This window comes from Syngnathoides biaculeatus, chromosome 3 (genome assembly GCF_019802595.1).
Source record: "Syngnathoides biaculeatus isolate LvHL_M chromosome 3, ASM1980259v1, whole genome shotgun sequence".
Classification (NCBI taxonomy): domain Eukaryota; kingdom Metazoa; phylum Chordata; class Actinopteri; order Syngnathiformes; family Syngnathidae; genus Syngnathoides; species Syngnathoides biaculeatus.
The window spans coordinates 2,513,680-2,538,563 of NC_084642.1; the positions used below are offsets into that span (position 1 = coordinate 2,513,680).

Below are 24,884 nucleotides of genomic sequence, written 5' to 3' on the forward strand. Positions count from 1 at the left end.
CAAAATAGCTTAATTAAGGAGAAACATTTGATGTCCCGGCTGTTTAAAATACACGTGGCAAATATTCTCCCCGTTGTCTGGTCTAAGTAACGCCTGCGCATTAATCACAAGGAGACTTTTCAGCACCGGGAGCACGCAGACCATCCCACTGGGATTGAACCCGGTACCTCAGAACTGCGAGGCCAACACTTTCCAGCTGAACCGCAGTGCCACCCGCCATGACATACATGTTGAACTTTATAGCTGCTACTCCAACAGTTGTGTTCAAAACAAAGAAAACGCCGCTAATCACGTCAAGAAGCTAGCTATACTCGGGTACATATAATTCGATTCTACAAAAAAAAGGAAAATCTTGGGCTCGAATGTTCGCAGTGATCATTTTTTCGCAGGCGCCAAGCCACGAGGGAATCGTGCGCAAAAGGCAACGTCTGAAACTTGGCATCGAGACATATTTAAAAAAGGAAAGCATACCGCAAAAGCACATTCGAGATTGCAAAGTACACCAGCTAACGGCGCAAATTTATTGCAGCAAAAACGTTTAATGTGAAGTTTTATCCAAGCAATTACAATGAATGCAAAGATGGATTACGTGATCAAACTTGCTAGTTTTGAATATATCAAAAACTGAAGCACATTGTTTTCACTACAAATAAACTCAACTGAATTTGCATGCAATATGGACGAATAATATTTTGGATACGTCTACACGGTTAAATTAATATGCTCGGCCCATGATTCAATATGGAAGGAAATAGCACAAATTATCTTCCAAGAAAACAATTTCAATTTTACACAGCTGCCGGTGCACTTTCAATCACTTTATTGAACAAACACTAACAAAAAGAACAAGAAACACATACATCCATAAACTGGCTACTCCAGCCAGAACTGACGCACACACACTCAACTCGCGGATTGTTTTAGTCAATGTGCAGTCCTGTGGAAAAAAAAAAAAAAAAAAAGTCTTTGCTCCCTTCTCAAATTCTTTTTTTCATAGTGCAGTTCATCCACTTCAATCTTACGATGACCAAACAAATTGTAAATATTGGACAAAGATAACCAATACCGGTGCAGCTTTGAAATATTCAGGAACAAAAAAATATTGTAATCTTCTAGGCCTAGTGTGGAAAAAAAAAAATAAGCTCACCGTCTTGTTAAATCCTGAATTTTTCCCGGGAGTGGCCAACCAACAACACCAAAAAAAAAAGACTTAGAGGGCAAGGGAACATTTTTCCCAAGACTTTTTCAGGAATATTCTATGGACTGACCAGATGAAAGTCGAACATTTTTGAAAAGTGTGTGTGTGTGTGTGTGCGTGTGTCTCGCAGCATCTTACCAACATTCAAGCACGGTGGTGGTAGTTTGATGGTCTGGGGCCGCTTTTCGCTTTCAGGGCCTGGACGACTTAGTGCGACTGATGAAACAGTGAATTCTGTTCATTACCAGAAAATGCTGAAGGAGAATGTTCGGTCCACTGTTGAAGCGAACTTGATCCAAAACGCAAAAGCAAGCCAACTTCTGAGTGGCTCGGTGGGGGCGGCCGGGGAATTATGGAGTGGCAGAGTTAAAGTCTGGACTTGAATCCGATTGAAATGCTGTGGCATGACCTTAAAAAGGACATTCGTGCTTGAAAACCGTCCACTGTTGCTGGACTACAACAAAAAGGAGTGCCGGGTTAAAACATGGCGCCCATGTTGCGTCCCGGTCCATATTTTGTTTCTTCCGGCTTTGGTGCCTTTTGGAGGACGTCTGGAATGAAAACGTCTTGTTGTGACACGAGCGCGGTCACCAAAAGGTTTGGTGGAGGTCTCCTTGCAGCATAAAACTCAGCACGCGGAGTCGCTGTCGGTGCTGCTGTCTGTGTCGACAAAATGGAATTCTTCTCCCGTGTCGCCCAGAAACGCGACACCTAAAAAAAACAGAGCAGTGTCACGTCTGCCGAGGTCGCCCGGGACACATCCAAGAAGTACTTCATCCATCGCCCAGGCCCGCTAAAAAGCGCTTGTGATGTTCTTACTATGAGTCGAAACGTCGTCTTCCTCCTCCAGGTGGTCCACGTCGTAACTCACAAATTTGTTCTGCGGGGACAAAACACAACGGGCTCAACGCGTGGCTTTGACGGGAACGCCGGGGGTTGAAACCGATCCGCACCTTGCTCCTGAGAAGCGCGGGCCAGTAGCCGCACTCCCGTTTGACCAGCGCCAGGACGGGCTCGCCGCACTTGAGCTCCCAGCGGCAGCGCTCGGCCAACACGCCCGCGTAGAGATCCAGATCTGCTCTGTAGCGGCGGCCGTCCACGCTTCCGCTGAACACACAGAAGTCAACGATTAGCGCGTACGCCGCTCGCTGTTAAGCAGTCCCGTTTTCACTTTGAACATCGACATCATTTTCATGATTCAAGTTCTACATATTAGCACAGGGAACAAGCAGTCATGAATGAAAAATACAGTCATAATCGTGATGTTAATCGAGTCAATCAAGGTTTTATTACAAGTTTGAGGGAAAAAATGTTGACAATCAAGACAAACTAAAAATGACAAACATTCACAAAATGGATGGCACCTCGACAGCCTGTTGCAAGGATGTGGTCAATTTAAAATATAACAAAAAAATCATTTTTTTCCCCAACTATGCCAGTGATGTGTTGCGACTTGCACTACATGGCAGAAGGTGCAATGAAACGGTATCTCCCTGTAGACATCCATACAACAGAATAACAGCAAAGTTTTCAACAGGTCCTCATTTTTTTTAATATTTAGCCCACATTTGAATCAGCTAAAGTACATTTGACGTGCAAATATGGTAAATTAAAAATAAAAAACAAAACAAAAAAAAACTTGGGAGACCAAAATCCCAGAATATGCGGTGCTACGAACAGTGAACCGCGCAGGGCCAAGGGCACACACACACACATCCATCCATTTTCTTTGCCGCTTATCCTCACGAGGGTCGCGGGGAGTGCCGGAGCCTATCCCAGCTGTCAACGGGCAGGAGGCGAGGTACACCCTGAACTGGTCGCCAGCCAATCGCAGGGCACAAAGAGACAAACAACCAATCACACTCACAATCGCACCTTGGGGCAATTTAGAGCGCCCAATTCATGTTGCATGTTTTTGAGATGTGGGAGGAAACCTCAGAACTGCGAGGCTAACGCTGCACACACATATAGAGTACATACACACATTAACCAAGCAAAGTTCAGGACTGGAAAAACCAAAGTGGCGCACTTGTTAGCAAATGTGCCGCTGTAGCACAAAAGACAAACAGGTTTTGAGGAGTCAAGTGTAAATTGATTTGAAAACACAAGCACGATGATAGCGTAAGCCCCCCACCCCCCCAACCCTCTTTTTCAGACAAAGTGAGCCGTGCTAAACATGTAGCCACTGCCTCCAGTGTACAGAGCTCTGGCCAAAAGGCTCCAGTGGCCACCGACGTCGCCCCCGACGGCCGAGCGAGGCCCGCTATCGACGCGCGGGGCCGTCCCGACAGACCTGTAGACCGCCCGGTCGGGGTGGAAGTCGCAGCGCTGACCCTGCGGGTCCCTCAGCTTCAGCGTGACGCTCAACGACGTGGACGTCTGGTACCAGCGGACCTGAGGGTGCAGACTGACCAACAGCGGCGTTTGACAAGGTTATTACACATTAACAAGTAAAAATTCTTACACAGCGGTTGTCAAACTTATCCGCTAAATCCAAAATGGTTTCATAAGTGTAATTACTAGTGATGATTGGGCCAAACCGTAACGCAAAAATGAGAAAATTTAAACACAAAGAACTTCCAATGCCACTTTTTTGTAAAACTACACGGCAAAACTCGGTACTAACCCATACCTGTCAACTTACATGTTTTTCCCATATTTTATGCATTTTTTGATCATTTCAAATCGTGTACGCCGTATAACAACTTTTGTACAGGAAAAAAAAAAAGTACGTTTTTTTTGGTAAGATCTGAAAGAATTGTTTGTGTTATTTGGTATATAAAATAACTTGTTTACACAAATTATCTTTGTTTTTACTCTACGTCTTGCTTTGAGCAAATATACGCCGCGTTCTGTTTGTGAGGTTTATTATCGCTTAAATAAGGGGAATTGCAATCATGAATAAGCGGAGCAATCTGCCGAGGTTGACAGGTATGCTAACCTTACTAATAAAAGATGTACAAACGCAATCTGCCCAAATCGACTGGCCGGTTATCAAATGTTCATCAACAAAGAGCAATTTTCGCGATACATATCGTTATTGTTTTATTAGCACGTAGCCCTTGTTAAGCCATATTTTGATGGACTGTCATAACATATTAAGAGCGAAACTGAGACCCCCCCAGAACACGCCACCATGTTGTTGGCGGCCCCTCCAATCTTTATCCAGAGAAGTCAACTTTGTTTTGCCGACAATAAAATGAAAAGTACACATTTTCGGCGCATCCGTAGTAATTACTGTTCGTACTTAAGTATTTGTACTTCAGAAGTAAAATGGATTTTATCATCAGCTTGTAACGTAAACAAAAATAGAGGATGAGATATTTTTGTCTGACTACTTGTAGGTACACCTTTTTTTTTTTTTTAAAAATGACAATTAATTGCAAATTGTTTTCCGAAGCCCCGCCGAGTTACACCCGCCAGTTGTGCCGTGACCGCAGTTTGAGAACCACCGTACCGGCGTCCATTTATCTTTGTCATAATTACTAGCATACTTCTTTGTCACGTCTGCGCGGCACGCGACGAGCACCTCGTCGTTTCGGTCATCACCGGCGGGATCACCTGAACACACCGCAAATGAACGTCAAGCCGCTATTTCTGCTACCTGAGGGCTAGCCTAGCTTGCCGTGACATCCGCTAAGTCAACAACGTGTGACTTTTTACCATCTTCGAAGATGTTTAGATGCGGAGGCTGGTTCGTTGTCTGGTTGATTTCAGTTCCGCTGCTAAGTCAAAAAAAGTCTGTTACTTTCTTTTTGAACAATAAACTCGTGGTCATATATTTCCCGCGGTGTTGACGCAACCTGATATGGGAAGAACTTTGGATGTTTGTCTTTTCGTCTGCTTCCTGACGAAGAGGAAGTGCTTGATGTTCTGGTACTTCAAGCTCCTTGACTCCTTCCACTGCTTTGTTTCGGATGGTGGATAAATTGCTAATCTGTAAGGACTCTGGCTCCACCGGAGGGTCGCTGGTTCGATTCCTGCAGGGGACACAAATATAAAGTCAGAACCGGTTGTCGCTAGTCTGCTTAATGGCTATCGTGGTGCCGCTTGAGCAAGGCACTCCCTGAGCTCGAGTGGGATTCCTGTGTGAAGTTTGCATGTTCTCAAGTGGATTTTCTCTGCATACAGTAAAGCCTCGGTTCTCAAACAACCCTTGTTTTAAAACAAATCTGTTTTCGAATGAAGAGATTTTTTTTTTTTTTTTGGTTCTGTTTTCGAACGAAAATCGGTACTCCTAACAAGGCAAGTTGCTTATTTAGTTATTCTGCACTTTTGTTGATAAAAAAAAAAAAAGTTTACAAGGCTGGGGCCGAGTCGCGACAGATACGACAATGCACTCCCAGCAGTCTAGACTATTCTAGTACAAAAGCACAAATTCTAAGCAAACACTAAATATATTTCTTAAATGATTTTATTATATAAGGTATTAAACTATACACGCATTTCTACTATGCAATTTATTATCAGGAAAAGCTAAAAAATGCTTCTAAAAGCCAATTTTTTAAAGCTTGCAACGCGTTATTTCTTTTTACATTCATTGTAATGGGAAACGTCGATTCGGTTTTCGAACGAATCACTTCTCGAAGCGTTTTCTGGAGCGAATTGTGGTCGAGAACCGAGGCATCACTGTACTTTGGCTTCCAGCGACATTCCATAAACCTGCCTCTTAGATTTATCCATCCATTTTCTTAGCCGCTTATCCCCACAGGGGTTGCGGGAGTGCTGGAGACAAACAGCCGCACACACAATCACACCTAGGGGCAATTTAGAGTGCCCAATTGATGTGAGATGTTTTTGTGATGTGGGAGGAAACTGGAGTGCCCGGAGAAAACCCACGCAGGCACAAAGAGAACATGCAAACTCCACAGAGGGAGGGCTGGGATTGAACCCGGGTCCTCAGGACTGTGAGGCCAGCGCGTCCCAGCTGATCCACCGTGCCGCCCCTCTATTTAACGAAGAGAAAATTGTTCATAGGCGTGGAGGTGGATGGTTGTTCATCTATATGTGCAGTTATTGGCAGGTGAATTGTTCAGGTTGTATCCAACGCACCCACGACGCTAATGAGGATAAGCGCTATAGTAAATGGATGCATGCATTATAATGACAAAAAAATGTGATGTCCCAGAGTAGTCCAGGAGGCTGATGTATCCTGACATTCCTTACCCGCGAGTGAGACTGAGCGCCTTCAGCTGGTCCAGGTGGCCCGGGTTTCGCTCGGCCATGCCCGTGTTCAGAATGAGCGCCGGTACGTTGTACTCGCTGATTACCGTCTTCATGCCGGGCACCCGAGTCTCCCGAACCTCCGAGAAGCGCATCGATCAAAAGATTTTAAAATGTGTCACAGTTCCGTCTAGTCAGTCACAACATACCATAATATCCAGGAAGACCGCGTTTCCCAGACTGTGGGCGGCTCTGGCTCTGTGCCTGACACCGACAATCTTCTGGCTGACGGCTCGGGTCACCTAAAGGTTCACATACGCGTGTCAAACCCTTTTCAGTTCTGTCACATTTTGCGTCCAACTAGCATGCTGACAACTGATTTTTTTTTTTTTTTGAGCGGATGATCATCTGCTCATAAATGTTGGCTTATTCTTGAACAAATTGTCCCCCCCCCCGAACAGTGTCAGCAAACAGCGAGATGGATCACAACGGGAGGAGTCGGGAGCAAAAAAAACCACGACGGCATCGGCCCACCTTTGGATGCCAGTCGGCCTCGGCGTCGCCGGGCTTCACCTGGCACACAATCATCTCTACAGCCTGGCCGGGCACAGTGCGGAACTCGTCCGGCAGCCGCAGGATCTGGCAGGAGTTGACTTCTTTCTCTTTTCCGACATCAATGAAGCGAACAAGGACGCCGAAAAATGGGCGGTCTTTGGCATCGGGGACAGTTATGACCTTCACCCTGCAGGGGGAGGAGGAGGGGCTATGCTTTAGAATAACGAGGACAAGTCCAAAATTGTAAACGGCCACGAGATTGCTGATTACCGCCCCTGCGCGGCCAACCTGCACACACCAAAGCGAGCAGCACAATGTCCATTGAATTGAAGCTAATATGTGTCATTTTGTTTATGGCATTACTTATCTTCCCACACTGGACTGGAAGACAGGCAGTATATCCATCTATCCATTATCTACCACTTTTCCGGGTCGGGTCTCGGGGGAAGTAGCTTCAGCAGGGATACCCAGACTTCCCTTTCCCCAGCCACTTCTTCCAGCTCTCCCGGGGGGATCCCGAGCCAGCCGAGAGACATAGTCTCTCCAGCGTGTCCCGGGTCGTCCTCGGAGTCTCTTTCCGGTGGGACGTGCCCGAAACACCTCACCAGGAAGGCGTCCGGGACGCATCCCAATCAGATGCCCCAGCCACCTCATTTGGCTCCTCTCAATTCGGACGAGCAGCAGGTCGACACTGACCCCCTCCCGGATGACCGAGATTCTCACCCGTTCTCTAAGGGAGAGCCCGGACACCCTGTGGAGGAAACTCATTTCGCCCGCTTGTATCAGGGATCTTGTTCTTTCGGTCACAATCCACAGCTCATGCTCATTAGTGTGGGTCGGAACATAGATCGACTGATAAATTGAAAGCTTCGCATTTCGACTGAGCTCCCTCTTAACCACAACAGACCGATACAAAGTCCGCATCGCTGCAGACGCTGCACCGATCCCTCACTCGTGAACTCCTCCACTTGGGGAAGGATCTCATCCCCGACCCGGAGAGGGCACGCCACCCTTTTCCGACTGAGGACCATAGTCTCTGATTCGGAGGTGCTGATTCTCTTCCCAGCCGCTTCGCACTCGGCTGCGAATCGCTCCAGTGAGACCTGGAGATCACGGCTTGATGAAGCCAACAGAACCACATCATCTGCAGTTATGAATAAAATCCGTGACAAAGGGCAGCCTTGGCGGAGTCACACACACACACACACACACACTCAATAAATGTGGGTTCCCTGTACTGTGAAGAGTACAACACCTGTGGAAGTCTTGGTCTTCCTGCACAGCATACAAGCCTCCTTCTCGTAGCTCCTCAGAGAGCGGCTGGCAGTCGGCATAGTAAGACGTCATGTCAGCCATCATGCGGTCAAACACGCCATCCTCCTCCCGGACTATCCGACCACAGAAGACTGAGGCCGTCTTGACGTAGAGAGGCAACACCTGCACAAAGGTCAGGATTATTGCACCAGCTACATCAGTCCTAAGTCAGCAGCATTTATGGTGCATTCTTGTACTTTCGGCTACACCGGGATACTAACAAGATGGTGCCAATGCCCCGGATAATAGTGTAGGTGGAATTGTGTCGAGGGATTACATTGAAATATGTGTCAGAGAGGAGCTGTGTTTAGCCAGGGTCGTTGTTGACGTTTTGGAGAGTCTATATTGTGTGTCAGTTGACGGCAAAGGAAAAGGCTGCCCAACATGGCCCCATTTTGGAATAGGTGAAAATCTGTTTAAGTCTAAATTGGCATACTGCGATTAGACTAGTGGGGGCACATATAAAATATTCTTGCCTAAAACAATTTTTACTTTCCATCCCCTTTACAGTCTCATCAAGTCAAGTCATCAAAATTTGGCCACAGTGACTGCAGTCCCAGTCTCTGGTAAATATCATTGTGGCAACTTGACCTCTATGAATCCAGAAGCAGGAAGATTGGATTGATCCAGCTGAGAAACGAGCCTGTGACGGTCCGGACACCTGCTGAACCTGCACAGCAAAACACACACACCCCCCGCTCAAAATAGGAAAGGAATATCCGACTTGCGGAAGAAATTTGAACGTGAACCCTACAGGTGGATTAAAGCCTGGCGCATGAGAAATTTTCAAATATTTTTCTCAAATCTGTCACAAAGATTATTCATGAAAACTGACACACAAAGATGATGCTCTGCTTCCAATCTCATGGGGTAACACGTGATCTCACAAACCTGACCTTCCGTTTTGGGTGAGAGAGAGAGAGAGAGAGAGAGAGAGAGAGAGGAGAGAGAGAGAGAGAGAGAGAGAGAGAGAGAGACTATACTACTAAGGATTGTTTACATGACTTAAATCGTGTCAGTGGGGTAAAACTAGTCTATACAAGTTTTTATATAGTCTAACCTGACAAAGAAGAAACACTTCCGGATCTGAGAGAGAGAGAGAGAGAGGAGAGAGAGAGAGAGAGAGAGAGACTATACTAGTAAGGATTGTTTACAGGACTTAAATCGTGTCGGAGGGGTAAAACTAGTCCTTTACAAGTTTTTATATGGTCTAACCTGACAAAAAAGAAACACCTCTGGATCTGAGAGGGAGAGAGAGAGAGAGAGAGACAGAGAGAGAGAGAGAACGAGAGAGAGAGAGAGAGAGAGAGAGAGAGAGAGAGAGAGAGTGAGTCTATACACGTTTTTATATGATGTATTTATGGTTAATTTTCTCCCTTTCCAGTTAAGACTGGATCATATCGAGGGTTTCCTCTTTGCTTGATGGTTTGTAAATCAAATGTTTGTCTCAAAAAAAAAAAAAATCTGTATTATCTTCATATGTTGTCTGCTGGCTACACACCTGCACACTCCAAAACTTTTCAGGTAGTGACAGAAGGGCCGGTCAGTCTTGTCCTCCTCTTGGACCTCGCGGGCCGCTTCTGCGAAAGCCAGCAGCTCCGCGGGTAGCGGAGCACGGCTTCGTTTCAGGTAGCGGACCAGGCCGACGACGTGCCGCGCGTTTCTCTCAGAGACCAGCAGCAAGGACTTGCAGACTTGAGAAACTCTCGCCGTTGAGCTCTGGGACAAAAATGTTAAAAAAAAGAGATCGTGTTAGTGTCACATCCATTCCAGATGTACAAGACCAGGTCCTGGTCTTACAGGCTCTGAGAGATTTCGGAAGTGGCTACTCATGCAGAAGAGTCGGCTTCCAAACGTTTTGGGTGAACTTGGGAAGGCAAAATGGACCACACAGGTAGCGTCTGTCAGCCCTAAACAGCTCAGGCACTCATTGGTGATGACTAAAAGACACAAAAATAAAGCAAACATTTTTCATACGGTTTCATGTGAGCATCTTTGTTGATTTTCGTAGTAATATGTTAATTACTACCAGACGGTGGAAGTTGATTCTACACGGTTGAGGCTAAAAATGGCCAATCGCAGGGCACACCTTTAAAATAGATTTTTTTTTTTTTTCCCATTAACTCCTGCGATTTATTTCCAGGCACTTTTGTGGATAATTTGAAGCTGACTTCTGAAATGCAGACTGAATATCCGCGCGTGTATAATTTCTAACGATTGTTTTGTTGAGACATATTGCTTCCCTTATATCCAAGCCAATTTTCCAAGGGGTTGACAATTATTCTGATCCAGATCCTGAGGAGTAACGTGAGAGTGGGGCGATGCAAATGTTTCACCCAGAATGACGTTCGTGCCGGGTCTGATGCATTTGGCCCACTGCTGCAGCACAAAGTCAACGGTGTGCGTTAAACCCTCGTGAGTCTTCATACAGAAACCCGATTTACTGCTCACAGCCTGGTGGGAGACAAGAAAACACTCGTTTGGTAAAAATCTGATTTCAATTATATATACAAAAAGATGTTTCTCCTCTGAGATTTGTGCTGCTGCTTTTGATCGCAAGCGAGCTTTGAAATAATTTTTCGTACAATGCAGTTATTTCCAACCAGTGTGCCGTGAGAACTCTCCCGGTGTGCTGCGGGAAACCTTAATTGATCAAAATATTATTTTCAACAAATAACATATCTTTGTGGATCCATCTCTGGCAGTGGCCTATAAAGATGCAGAACAAATAAATGCTCTATTTGATGTCAGAAAGAGTTTGCTGTAATGAACAAGTGTATCCACTTTTTGTGACTTTTTTGTTTGTTAATGTTAGTGAGATTTTTCCAATATATGTGCTTTGGCTAAATAAAGGCTGGGAATTATTAGTATAGAGTATATGTGCGATAAAACCAGAAACAAATAAACGTTTAAAGTTTCCAATGTGAATAATTTACTGCTTTTCTATTGTATATATGAGCACAATGCCTTTGACAATGTTTACCAACATTGAATCCACGTTTGCCTTCCTCTAGGATCGTTTTTTTTGTCATACTTGATATCAGGTTTGGACAGTATGATAACAGTGAGAACTTTCTCATTGCGGTTTCGGTGTCATGTAATCGTCCGTGCAGATTCTCGGGGGTTTGAGTTGGTTAGTTGGGATTAGTTTTGAAGGACTAGACAGAAGGATTTTATACTACAGCTGGAACGTCATCAACAAAAAAAGAACAACCCAGTAGCCTTGATTCAATCGTTGCAGATTGTCAGTCTTGCAAAAACAACTAAAATGTATTTTAAAATGTGTGTGTACATAACGTTTTACAATAAACGTTCAGTAGGTACAATGCAATCTGAAAGATTTTTTTTTCTGAATTCATCCATCAATCCATTTTCTTAGCCGCTTATCCTCACAAGGGTCACGCCTATCCCAGTGGGGCGGGGGGTGTACACCTTCAACTGGTTGCCAGCCAATCAGAGGGAACACGGAGATAGATACTGTAACAGTCGAACTCCCAATGGCACCTAGGGGCAATTTAGAATCTCCAATCAATACAGAAACCGGAGAAAATCCACGCAGGCACAGGGAGAACATGCAAATTCCACATTGGCAGAGTCGGGATTTAAACTCCGGTCCTCAAAACTGTAAAGCCAACACTCTAATCAGTTGCGCCACCACGTTTTGGTCGAGAGGCTAACACCAACACCGGGAGGGATCACGGGCAATTTGAAAAATAAAATGCTTCCGACAAACTCCAATTATCGATAAAAGCAATTCGCGAGACGGATTCATGGCTGCAACTCCCCTTGTGGACATCTTCAACCTCTGCAGCGGTGTTGCAGATGATGACGGTCTTCTGGCCCACATCAGGGCAGAAGTCCATCACGCTCAACAGCGTGGCGATCTTGCTGCTCTCCAAGGTCATGAGGACAACCTGCGATAAGACATCGAGACATGGTCCTCGTCGTTCCGAAAGACCAGGAGAAGTTTCCCCAGCGGCGACCTGCTGCACGTTTCCATAGAGGGCCGCTTCTTCGGGAGCTGCGATGACCGTGCAAGCGTCGGGCATGTGATTGGCAATCAGAGCCTCCATTTGAGCCGTCCACCGCTTGGCCGAAGCGACCAGCTGCTGCGGGCACGACGACATTTCCTGGCGGGAGATGACCTTCTGAAAATGCTGCAAGATGGTCTCCATCTGACAAGGGGACGAAGCGATGATGCGGTGGAACAATAACCTTGGTTAAATTCCAAACAGCATTACTTTCAATTCCTGATTAAACTTTAGTACAGTACGGACCATAGATGCTGCATGCATTTTGAAGTTTTAAACTTACATTTAAACTTATGAAAACACATTACAGTATTGCCTAGGCCGCCTTTGTTTGCACTATTCTCCAAGTGAGAGGCAAAGACCATATTTTTTAGTCTAAATGAAAGTAATTACATATAATGCAAAGTCCCATAGACGGGCTAACAGAAATTAACAGTTGTTACAGTATTTAGAAAGCCTCAAACAATTGCTACTTTCATATACACGCAGGAGCACAATTTAGCAATACTCAGAGGCCCGCTACTCCACAGGTGCCAAACTCAAGGCCCGTGGGCCACATCTGGCCCGCCGCGTGACTTTATGTGGCCCGCGAAGGCAAATCATGTGGATCAAAATTCATGATTTTTGTTCAAATCTGCACCAAAATGTCAAATGGTCATATCACAAATGATAACGTTGAGATATTATAAGCATTTTTGTGTTACCAAACAACAACAGCTGAAAAACGTATCACTCTCGATTTCTGATTCCAAAACGAGTTCATAAAATTTCATGTGTAAATATGATGAGGCGGTTAAAGATTTTTATGGTTTCACAGTCATAATGGCCCTCCGAGGGGAACCGTAAGTAAAATGTGGCCCGCGACAACAATGAGTAGGAACAAGCACTTTGGATGGTTATTAATTTCAGACCTTCTCTGCCTCTTGATTACGCTGCATATCTTCCTGAGTGATGATAATGATGGAAATGCTCATAATTTCCCATCTTCAGGTAAGAACTCACGTGACAAAGACATCACCTGGTCTGGAGCCAACGCAAAGAGCTGGTCGGCTTCATCGAGCACAAGGTGGCGTAAACGCAGGAACAGGAAGCAGTGACGTGACAGCAGACGCACAAGACTGAAGGGAGTCGTCACCAACAGCAGGCCTGCAAAACAAAAGGTCAGTTTAGTCATTTAGTCACACTGCACGGAGTCCACAACACGGTAGGCGTGGACGACAGGGCAGATCGGATCCCAATATTTTCACTTCATAAAAATACATACAAAAGTATTGAAAATTGTTTTTCAGTTTTCATTCCACTGCTTTTATTTTTAGATTTTTGCTGTAGTATCCTTTCAAAAGCTGGTATTAAGGTCATTTGTGCAAGTATACTATTGAAGTCAAAGCCAACAACGCAATCGGCCTACAAAATGGCGATGATGAGCGGGTGCTTGTGGGGATGAGGCTCGATCACATAAACATCCTAACGGTAAAAATGTTGCGTAAAGGCGAGAGTAGTAATAGAGGACGTCCACTCCAGACGTGAGCAGAATACCCGAACAGTGTACTCAAGTAAGAGTACTGTTACTTGACGATAATTGAACTCAAGTTAAAAAAAAAAAAAAAAAATTACATACCATCTTTTCTGGACTATAAGCCGCACCTGATTATAAGCCTCACCTAGTACATTCTTAAAGGAAAAAAGTACATGAGCCGCACCTGTCTATAAGCCGCATTAGGCCACATTGAAAGATGAGATATTTACAAAGAAGTTCAGGCCACCTGCTTTTATTACATCTGAAAGTTTTTTTTGTCTGTTTCCATTGCGCCAGTTCTTCCCGCTGCCGTTTCGAGCGTCTCACCATCGATTCATTTATGCCAGGTTTACGTGCAGCAGCTCTGTTTCCTTCTTTCTCGGCCAGCTCGATTGCTTTTACCTTGAAAGCTGTGTCGTATGCATTTCTTCTTGCATTTTACTCATGCACAAAGGGCGACGTTACATTAAACTTGCGTCTTCCTCGACACATATATTCCACCTGTCTCACTCTTACCTTTTCCGCTTGAGCGCCCCCGGTGACTGTTAGAAAAAAATGCATAAATGTACCGCATCGTTGCATAAGCCGCGCGGTTGAAAGCGTTTGACAAAAGTTGTGGCTTATAGTCAGGAAATTATGGTAGTATAAGTAAAAAGTACAGTAAAATATTTACTCAAGTACTTTTTTTTAACCACAGCATGCATATTAAAAAAAAATACAAACTAAAATTCTCATGATGCTCTGTGTGTGTGTGACGCACAAAATAGTTCATAAATAAGCAATAATTGGTAATAGGTAGCAAGCAAGAATTAGATCAATGTAATAGAGTAAAAGTACCGATATGTCTTAGCAGAACCGTGTTTTTTCTGGTCTTATTAACTTCTGTGGCATATCTAAAGGAGGTCCCCAGCGTACAGGCGGAAAATTAGGCCAATGCACTTATAATATTCACAATTCCATTTGTGTGTGAATGGTGGTGAAACTGTCTATGACCACCAATCCCCAAGGAAAAATAATTATGAAAAAAAAAAAATCAGATACAAATCTGTAGTCACCTAACTGTGCTATTTTCAGTTAAAAACAGCAAATTTTGCATAAAGGCGGCTGATTTGCGTGCACGTTTTTTTGAGCGCTTCGGGACGCATATGGAGGTTTGCGCTTTTTAAGATGACATCAATTTATGAAGAATTATTTTGCAGAGCCACAAGTTACAGTATGGCCCCACTTTGAGAACCGCTGCAGTTTACTAAAGTCACATTCTAGGAACTTACAGTCTTTAGGAATATTGACGTCTTTGGCACCGCCATTCAGCACACCGGCCGGGTTGAGGCTCCGGGAAACCTGGCCCTCCTTAAGAAGGTCGCACAGCAGGTGGACCTTCTCCCAGCCGGGACACAGCACCACTGCTAACGGCTGCGAGTGCACACACAACGCTCGCTTCAGTCGTTCTTTGTGATGCAATGTGTGACGTTGGCAATAGTGCGCTCACTCCCACTCTGGATGAGGAGATGGTGAAGATGGTGCTGAGCAGCATATGACTGAGGAAGGGGGCCAAGTAGCCGTGAGGCTGGTCAGCGGTGGGCGAAATGACAACGGTGTTGTTTCCTCGAGCCACGGCGGGCCAGGCCACAAGGTCCACAGGAGACGGGCAGAACTGCTTCCTCTGCAACATCTAGACAAAATGGAGAAACAAAAAGTGTACACGCCGAACATGTATTCGGGTCATAGAATTCGGTTGAAACAGAACTTCATGATTCAACTGAGATTTATTTATATGCAAACAGGAACAAAACTAGTGGTACAGAAGATGGATGTATTTTACTAAAAAGTTAAATACAACGCTGGTGTGCTTAAGTGGTTATTCTTTCATGTACAGTACTACAAGGACGAGGCTCCATCACTTGTGACACTAGTACCGCTCTAAAAAAAATTAAAAATAAATAAATAAAAATCACTGATATTCGGTAAGAAATAATTCTTCACAGCTGATAGGGAACAACCCTTGCCGCAAATAGTAAAAAAATGAATAAATAAAATGAAATACACAAAATGTTTGTAGTTTTCTCTCAGTCAAGATGTAACCACCAAGCACCAAGACGGGGGTTTTGAGCCCATTTTGTTGCACCTCACAGCATTTCAGAAAAAAAACACTTTATACCATATTTACCAGACAATAAGCAACAGATAATAAGCTGCACCCACTTTCTGTAGCATTTGGTTTTTCCCCACCCACGAGCTGCCTCTGACCATACACTACGGATTTCTACCATATGTACGTTGTGAAATTAGATATTCACACAGACTTTGTAAATATTTATTTACATGTCTTGTTTCCAAACAGTGTTTGTAACATGGCAGTAAAACGTCGCAAAAAAGTTGGGGTTTTTTTTGTTTTTTTTAATCCTTGTCCTGTTCACTGAAATCACTAAAGTCGTTGTCTTCAGTATCAGAGTTGAAGAGGCTCAGAAAATCTCCGTCACACAACATTTCAGTCTCTCGGTTGCTCCCAATATTCATCTCGCGCTAGGCGTATTTAAAAAAATTAAAAAAAAAAAAAAAAAAGCTTGCGGTTTGATTTTTTTCACCGACCCTAAAAATTTCCACCAACCCTAACGTTTGAACATCACGTCACGCGCGCATTCGCGTAAGCACGGAGTTCAGTCGGGTGTTTGACAGCCGTGGCCGTGTGCCCCTTCCTCGTGCACGCCGCTGCAACTGGTTACACCTTGATCACGTTGTGTATTTAAGCCTCGTTTTTCACGCCACACGATTGTGCGTATACGCACGTGTGTTCACGAGCATCAGGCAACGTAACTGCCTCATCCCATGTCGTAGCGTTACTGAGCCATATCAATTCAAGTGATGTTTTCATAATTTGCCATGTCTGATTTTTGACAGTTTTATGTTTTTGGAGCAAGCTTTTTGCTTTGTAATTTTTGTACCGTCGCCCTGTTGGACCACCTTCCCGTGTATGACCTCGGCCTGGCAATAAACCATCCTAAAATCCGCACTCTGCTCCCCGCATCTGGGTCCTACCCTCCGCCTCCTTTGTGACAAAATCAAATTTATCCATCATCTCTGCTAATATTCCGGCGTTTCACAATGTGAGACGCCGTCATGAATTTTGATCTCGTTATGGCGGAGAGAGCGTGAATTAATCATTGCGTACCCTGCGGAAGTTGTCAGTGATGGGGGCGTCATCCAGGCTTGAAAATGGCTCCGTCGGGAGGCTCGAGTGAACCAGAATGTCACATATCTTCGGATTTATGGGAAGGACCTGTCCACAAAATCACATCCTCAACTTTGTATCCTGATGATCCTTCCACTCAACAAGGTCAAGTCACATGGACTTGAGCCAGCTATCAGGACCCAGTAAAAAAAAGCAAACCTACCGGATCACATTCATCATCATCTGAATGAAATTTCAGAGACTTTGGATTCAGCCACTCCAAAAGTCTACGAGTGGCAATGAAAAAAGAACTGATTTAGGTTAAATCAAATCTGGCATCTGTGATGCGACTTGCTTCTAATGTCACAGAGCAACGTGGCGCTGTGACAGTCAGACAACTATTTCAAATGAGGCTTTTTACGCTTAAGATTTCAATATGCATGGTCGATTCCGCTGCGTACAAACACCTTGTGCGAGCCCACTTGTCGTCTTCCAGCTTCATCGCATCCGATTGTTCGGGAGCCGGCCCGCTGAAATGCAACATTTAACAATCAACTTGAGTCTCAGGTTTCACAGGCTGCATTGTTCCATTTGCATCTTAGAGAGCGTTGTCAAACTTTGAAGGTCCAGGGAACCCTTACAGGGGGGAATTTTGTACACGGACCACGACACAACCCTTATGGCCCTAACTTCAATTAAATCTGACTACCTATTCGTCAACACCTGCTCCCCCCACACGTACACATTGAGCAACTGGATGTTATTGGACGCCCTGAATGACGCGCTTGCAAAGGCGTTGGACGCAGCATATCTCATATATTGTATTAAATCTAACCAAATGCATGTAACCATTAAAAAAAAAAATAAATAAATAAAAAAATCGGTGGTTAAGGAAGAAGCGGGTTCCTGCCGAAACAGGACGTAGGAGTGCAATGATATTTGAAAAGAGGCTCACTTATCCGAACAGCCGGTGCGCTGTGTATGTACTCCCCACATACAATTAAGTTGGTCACTTTTTCTTATCTTATCTTTTCTTCAGATCATATAACTCCAATCCTAAAGTCCTTGTACTGGCTTCCAGTCAGCTTTAGAATAGATTTTAAAGTTCTGCTTCTGGTCTATTAATCACTAAATGATTTAGCTCCTGAATACCTGAAAGAAATGCTTCCGGAATCCAAACCCAGTAGAGTTCTGAGACTGACTCAGGTCAAATAGAGGAGCGCACAGTCCAAAGCAAACATGTTGAAGCAGCATTTAGCTATTATGCTGCAAAAAAAATGCAATAAGTTGCCCACTGAGGTGTGGTCAGCCCCAAGTGTGAATGTTTTTAAATCCAGGTTGAAAACTCTTCTTTTTTTCTCATGCTTTTTAGAACACATCCACTTTTTGATCATATTACTTGCACTGTATGCGGTTTTAACTGTCTTTTTTATTTAGTATTTTGTCATTTTTATTGTTTTTATCCCGTTTTAAATGTTTTATCTCTTTGTTTTCAAATGCCTTTAATCATGGAAAGCACATTGAGTTACCTCGTGCATGAAATGCACTATACAAATAAATTTGCTTTATCCACATGTACAATAAATATAAATAGTTGCAAAACAATAGATCTGTACTTAATGTATTTAAATAGCACGAGGGACACGCAACAGCTATTTAAAGTCCGGTTGCTTTAAGCCTGCAAATGTGTGAGTCTCTACTTTAACAAAAGCTACTACAGCACCTCAGCAGTTACAGAACATTAATGTAGTCTGGATATTGAATTACTGACAGTTTCTTTCCACCTCTTTTATTTACCCGTTGAATTTCAAGCACGCAATCGAAGCAGTGGATGTTGTAATGCAGAATTCCAGTCCAGGGGGAGTGACAGAAAGTTACATAATGTTTTAAAAGCCCAAAAACTATAAGAAGGAGGAAAACTGGTTCAGTTTTGTATTGTGCCTGTCCATTAATGCACAGTATCTATGGAGTTCTTTAAAAATTACACGACATAATAGTTTTCCTGCCAATTATCTCGTGGACCCACAAACAACTAATCCCTCAGGGTTCCGCAGACCCAAGATTGGAGAACCTCCAATCGAGAGCTCTTGCACTGATCTTTTAGATGTTTTATAACTGCTGGTATCAAACTGGGAGCTTACACTTCCTGTCCTGTGCTGGACGAGCTGGAAGAATGTGGAGGCGAACATTGGGTCAGCTCCTCGGGTCGACTCGCCTGTAACGTTCACATACGACCACAACGGTTGGTCTCTCTCTCGTCGCGTGACTTTTCAAAACGCATCAGACGGAACTCACACTTGTCTCGGCCTCAACGGTGCATTCGGGATTGAGGAACCTCATGAACCTGTGGGGACATCAGCCACAGGGTCAACTGCTGTCAGCCAATCAGATGGCAGCGTCATTTCACAACTCACCTGAACAAAGCGAGGTGGGAATTGAACGCGGTGGCCAGGGAGGCATCGGAATCCTCTAATAAGTCACTGAAACAATACCATGATGTCACATGTTTTTTGTTTTTCTTTTTTGTGATGCACTTTCACCTCTGTGAGTGGTTTCCCGTTAACACGTGTCCGTCTGTGACCTTTGAACTGATGCCTCCCTCACACTCAGGGCTCTGACCAAAAATAGTGACCAAGAATAAAGCACGACCTCTGTGGAAAATCATGCCTCAGTGGGACGAACGCACTTAAAAAGACTGACCTGAGAGGTCGCTGGCATTCGATCGCATGGTCGCAGTCCCGCATGCTGAATCACTGAGGGTCACATGACGGATGAATGCCCATCATTCCATAGATCACTCCAGAAAAAAAAGAGAAACATGTTTTTACCTGGAGTGGACGAAGTTTCCACTTGTGTTCGTGACACCGGAGCGGACGCGGTCCGTGCTGGCGGCTTCCAGGGAGGTGCTTTGAGGCCGCGGCGCGGAAACCTAAAATGCTGAATATTGAGCTGCTCCAGCTTGCTGCTGTCGGACACGTCTTGGCTGTAAATTGCAAACCTCTTGGCCACCAGCTCATCATTCACACAAATCTGAAAAGAATAAGTTGTACAATCATTACATACTAATTGAACGTTTTGAACAATGACTAAGTAATATTCGCCTTACAAGTTACAGAAAGTAAAGTTTGTAACATCTGATTAATAAACTAACTTGGCATGACAACTTGACCCTGAACAAGAGAAAAGATGTGATTTTCTGATTCTGGAATGCCAAATGGTCCTAAATCAGATAATAAAAAAAAAAAAAAAAAAAAAAAAAAGAAAAAAAATAAACATTCACTGTTTCTGTGCAACAAAACAATTATGTTACTCTGTAGTTCCTGGGTGCCAAGGAACTGTTAGTAATCATTTGGCTTTTGGGGGGCCAACGGGTGTCAATTACTCACTTGTGGTTGGCCATCTTGTGCACCACAGCCCTAGCTACAATAATTCCATCAATCTATTATCTTCACCGCTTATCTCACGAGGGTCGCGGGGAGAGCTGGAGCCTATCCCAGCTGTCAATAACACCCTGAACTGGTCGCCAGCCCATCACGTGGCACATGAAGACAGATAACAGCAGCACTCACAATCACACCGAGGGGCAATTTTAGAGTGTCCAATCAATGTTGCATGTTTGTGGAATGTGGGAGGAAACCGGAGTGCCTGGAGGAAACCCACCCAGGCACGGGGGAGAACATGCAAACTCCACACAGGCGGGGCCAGGACTGAACCCGGGACCTCAGAACTGTGAGGCCAACACTTTACCAGCTGCCCCACCGTGCCGCTAGCTACAATAATTGACAACTGTGTTTGTATCTTGGTTAGGATTGGGCATCGTTTCAATTTGACCGATTCCAATTCCAGTTTTTGATTTAAAGCTCCAACGGAGCAATTTTAGCTCAATGTTTAGCTTTTTTTCTGTCTTCGGTGTTTACATTGGTTTGAAGAGTAAAATAAACAGAAAAAACATCAGTGCAAAAGTGCAGCTTACTTTGTTAGTCTCAGTGTTGGCATCGACGTATTTTATTGTTCAACTCAGGCTGACGCTCGGAGCGCGTCAAGACACTCGCGACATCGTGAAAATCTCTTCACCACAATATAATCACTGGTCATTAATTTGAACAAAATGAAGACATATTTTCTTTTCACCGCCGCCACCAGCGCGCAATTCATGCACGTTCTTCTTTGTTGTTTTTCGCCAATTCTTCTTTGGAGTGGGCAGACTGACGCATCGAAATTGTAAACCAACATTTTTTTATTTGAACGATTCCGGGAGAACCAGAACGTGAGTCCCGGTTCTAATCGATTCTTGATGCCCAACCCTAGTCTAGGTGATGAAACGCTGCATGGAATACAACGCAATGGAATCTCTCTGCCCACCCCACCCCTAAAACAAGCCCATTTGGGACTGAGAACTCTTCCTTTTTAAGGGATGGGGAGCATAGAAGTATAAAATGTCTGCTTTAAAGGAGTTTGATTTGACGTGGAGCCCTCTACTGGAAGGCAATGAATGTTTCCATTAATGTTAAGTGACCTTGACACCGTTGACACTTATGTAGAGCTCGATGGCGGCGGACTGGGACTCATCCTGCAGGACCACGGCCTCCACCTGACTCGACGCTTTGACACGAGAAGAACGTGTGAGTGACAAACACCGACAAGCACTCACGTGTCACGTGGCTCACTTTTGAAAAGGTGGTACAAGTAAGACGTGGCCGAGCTGTCCCAGTGGCTGGACGGCCTGCAGACAAAAACACGCCCGTCACAGGCCGGCGGGAACGTTGAGTTAGTGACGTCGAGGGCTCTTACGCGAGCTTGGCCTTCTCGGAAACAGACACTTGCAGCGTCAGCGGCTTGACCCTCGCCAGGTGGAACCTCCGCATCATGAATGGCAGCTGGAGGAACTCCTGCTCGACACATTGGATTCTCAAAAGGAGACGACAACATAACGTTAGACACATCGGCTAGCACTTTCGGACCCTCAACGTTGTCTTTAATAATTTCATGTGGCACATATGCACTTGGCACAGTCACAGTCCGATGATCAATTTTGTGGGTGTCTTATTCGACGTTCCCACTTGTAGGTATGGGTGATTTTTGACTGCCGTGTTCAATGAAGCTAACATGTTAGCACACCTATAAAAAAGTAAAGTACTCGATACAGGAAGCCCGAAGCTGGGATTTCAGCCACGCAGCCGAGAACTGTGAGGTACACTTGCTAAAACCCAATCCAGTATTGAGCCATTTAACATCCATCCATTTTCTTAGCCGCTTATTCTCACAAGGGTCGCTGGGAGTGCTGGAGCCTATCCCAGCTGTCGACAGGCAGGTACACCCTGAAGCGGTTGGCACATCAAGACAAACAGCCACACCCACAATCACACCCAGTGGCAATTTATGTTGCATGTTTTTGCAATGTGGGAGGAAACCCGGAGAGAACCCACGCAGGCACGGGGAGAACTTGCAAACTCCACACAGGCGGGGCCGGGATCGAACCCGGGTCCTCAGAACTGTGAAGCCAACCCTTTTACCAGCTGATCCACAGTGCCGTCCCATTTAACATTAGTTTGTATGATTGTACAAACACAAAAAAAAAAAATGCGTCTTAAAATATGCATGTTGTTCAATCCAAGGAATCGGTTGTGACCGACGAGTGAGAAACAAAAAGCGTTGACGCACGTGGCAAGCAGAGAACACGTGCACATTCCGTGCAGGACGCGCTTACTTGTTGAAGAGGACAACCAGCGGTTCTCCGTGGTCCACCAGGTAACAGCAAGCATAGGACGCATCCGAGTCTGAGATGATGGACTCCAGCCAGGCACGGCACCACGTCTTCATCTGGGACCAGTACACCGCACACACCTGAGGCCGGCACGCACGGGTCCTCAGAAAACACACACATCCACGTGATAGCGCCGGACAAGCGAAGCTAACCTGTCCCACGACTAGTGAGGCGGGCATCGCCGTGCACGCGTCGCCGGAGACGTCGTCGTAGAAAACATTCATGCGTTTGAAAAGCTCGTCGTAGTGCTGCTTGTCAAGCGTCTCCGTCCCGACGGGACCATCCAGCCGTGCCCACATACATGACGGGTCCATCACCTGCAACGTTGGAAACGGGGGATGTTTAATTATTTTACAAACTTAATCCTTCTACAATTAAAGCGGCCCGCGGCATACATAGAGGAGACATATTCTGCTTCCACGCCCACTCAATATTGAATAGATTAAAAAATAACTCAATAACATATGTGTGTGCATACATTACTCATTTTTTTCCTGCAGAGATTAATCAGTTTTAGTGCCTTCTGTAAATTAAAATGAATGTCAAAGTAACTCCTGAAGACTTTTCTTTCTTTTTCTTCTGGTATGCAGACCCCAGAGGAAAAGGTTTGGACACCCGAGCTCCAAGGGAAATTATTACACTTGCCAATTAAAAAAAACAAAAAAATACTACTTTAACCAAAATGAGCTGAATGGTGTGAATCGTTCATTCAATAGCAGGTTACGAGCAATTAAACAATATAAATGCAAATTACGATCACTCACTTATTCCTAATTGCATCGATGATGCGTGGAAGTCTAGCAAAGTTGATTTGGCTCCAGTTCACGAATTTCAAGCTTACCTTAAAGTTCAGCAATTTGGACATCGTCTTTCGCCTCGCAGACGCTCGCTTGATCTTAAAATTGCGCGGGGACTAAAGCGAAGCGTTATTTAACGACGACACAAATGCGAAGTTATCCTGAGGGCAAACGACGACGCACAACTTGGCAAAATGGCCGCTCGTTAAAATGCTAGCATTAGCCGTTAGCCCCGTTAGAAAAGAGAAACTTAAAATAAGCCAACTGGACGCGGTGGAAATTTTACTGCTTGTACGTGGCTAGCTAGGTAACTATAGTTAGCTCTTTTTTTCTGGTCGAAATATAGGAGAATGCCGAAGGACCGAAGCAGTTCCGATGGAGCGAAAAGGCACACCTGCCTCCGTAGTTGCTGAAGTGTAAATGTTCATTTGACCACTAGGGGCGCTGTCTGGGGCTACGCTGAATGTTCACGTGACTTTGTTTGGAAACGCAGTCGCCGGCGCGGTCACATACATGCGTAAAAAAATCAAAAATAAAATCAGAGATTATGTTGAAAGTAGTTCTGTATTACTGATTCTACTCAATTCTTCTTCTTTTCCTTTGGTTTTGTACCGTTCGGGTCGCCACAACGCGTCATCTTTTTCCATGTAGGTTTATCTCCTGCATGTTCCTCTCTTAACACCAACTGCCCTCATGTCCTCCCTCACAACATCCATCAACCTTCTCTTTGGTCGGATTTAACTCAGTTATTAAACTAAAAGAAGTGAAAACACGCTGAAAGTATGTCAAGAGTGAAAATGAATTTGTCAATTACACACTAAGTGTATCTGTTTTCACATTTTTACCTGACAAAATTGCACACAGAAGACTTGATTTCTTTTACGATTTTGCTTGTGGTGAATATTGAGAATTTTACAAGCATCAGTATGTTTTAACCAGCTCTCGGGAGATATCTGGGATCGGTTGGCCACCAGTTAAGGGTGTGCCCCGCCTCCTGCTCGAAGACCGCTGTGATAGGCTCCAGCACTCCCGTGACCCTTGTGAGGATAACCTGTTCAGATAACGGATGGATTTATACTCCGGTCGTTAGTGGTTGTCAATAGAAAATAAACCAGCGGCTGTTTGTCTTTGACCACATGTCTTGGCTTTACATTTACGAGATGGTCATTGACACCTAACGTTGGCAATAGAAGAAATGTGTAGGTTAGTGTGTTTGCAGTATTGCATTCCATGACCTTCTTTTGTTAAGTGAAATGATCACAAAGTTTGGACAGTATGTGTTTTATGGGCAGAGGCGATTCTAGCCGATCCAAGCCCGGCACCCCCTCAATTTTGAAAGATTAAAAAATAAAAATAAAAAAAAAAAATCAGTCTGTC

At 44.7% G+C, this 24,884-nt stretch overlaps 1 protein-coding gene across 5 annotated transcripts; it reads right to left on the bottom strand.

Annotated features, from left to right (window-relative positions):
* Positions 1–523: 523 nt before the first annotated feature.
* On the bottom strand, positions 524–23,930 carry tdrd12 (tudor domain containing 12). 5 transcript variants are annotated; one of them, XM_061813508.1, is made up of 35 exons: positions 23,552–23,930; positions 22,863–23,027; positions 22,654–22,766; positions 21,738–21,854; positions 21,614–21,669; positions 21,463–21,548; positions 19,775–19,976; positions 19,647–19,699; positions 19,487–19,560; positions 19,361–19,426; positions 19,242–19,290; positions 19,088–19,161; positions 17,414–17,476; positions 17,170–17,233; positions 16,947–17,054; positions 15,267–15,449; positions 15,049–15,190; positions 13,280–13,407; positions 12,214–12,405; positions 12,015–12,144; positions 10,567–10,683; positions 10,031–10,170; positions 9,732–9,949; positions 8,822–8,900; positions 8,172–8,353; positions 6,896–7,103; positions 6,571–6,663; positions 6,365–6,501; positions 5,002–5,178; positions 4,862–4,923; positions 4,693–4,759; positions 3,492–3,605; positions 2,152–2,305; positions 2,018–2,078; positions 524–1,909 (listed from the first exon to the last, which is right to left on the bottom strand). In XM_061813508.1, the coding sequence occupies exons 1-35, from the start codon at positions 23,573–23,575 to the stop codon at positions 1,827–1,829; spliced, it is 3,981 nt and encodes a 1,326-aa protein (XP_061669492.1). In that variant the 5' UTR covers positions 23,576–23,930; the 3' UTR covers positions 524–1,826. The 5 variants fall into 5 exon arrangements, with proteins under 5 accessions (XP_061669492.1, XP_061669491.1, XP_061669490.1 ...); XM_061813507.1 differs by having other exon boundaries at positions 12,223–12,405; positions 22,654–22,790; XM_061813506.1 differs by having other exon boundaries at positions 525–1,909; positions 4,862–4,920; positions 22,654–22,790.
* Positions 23,931–24,884: the final 954 nt, after the last annotated feature.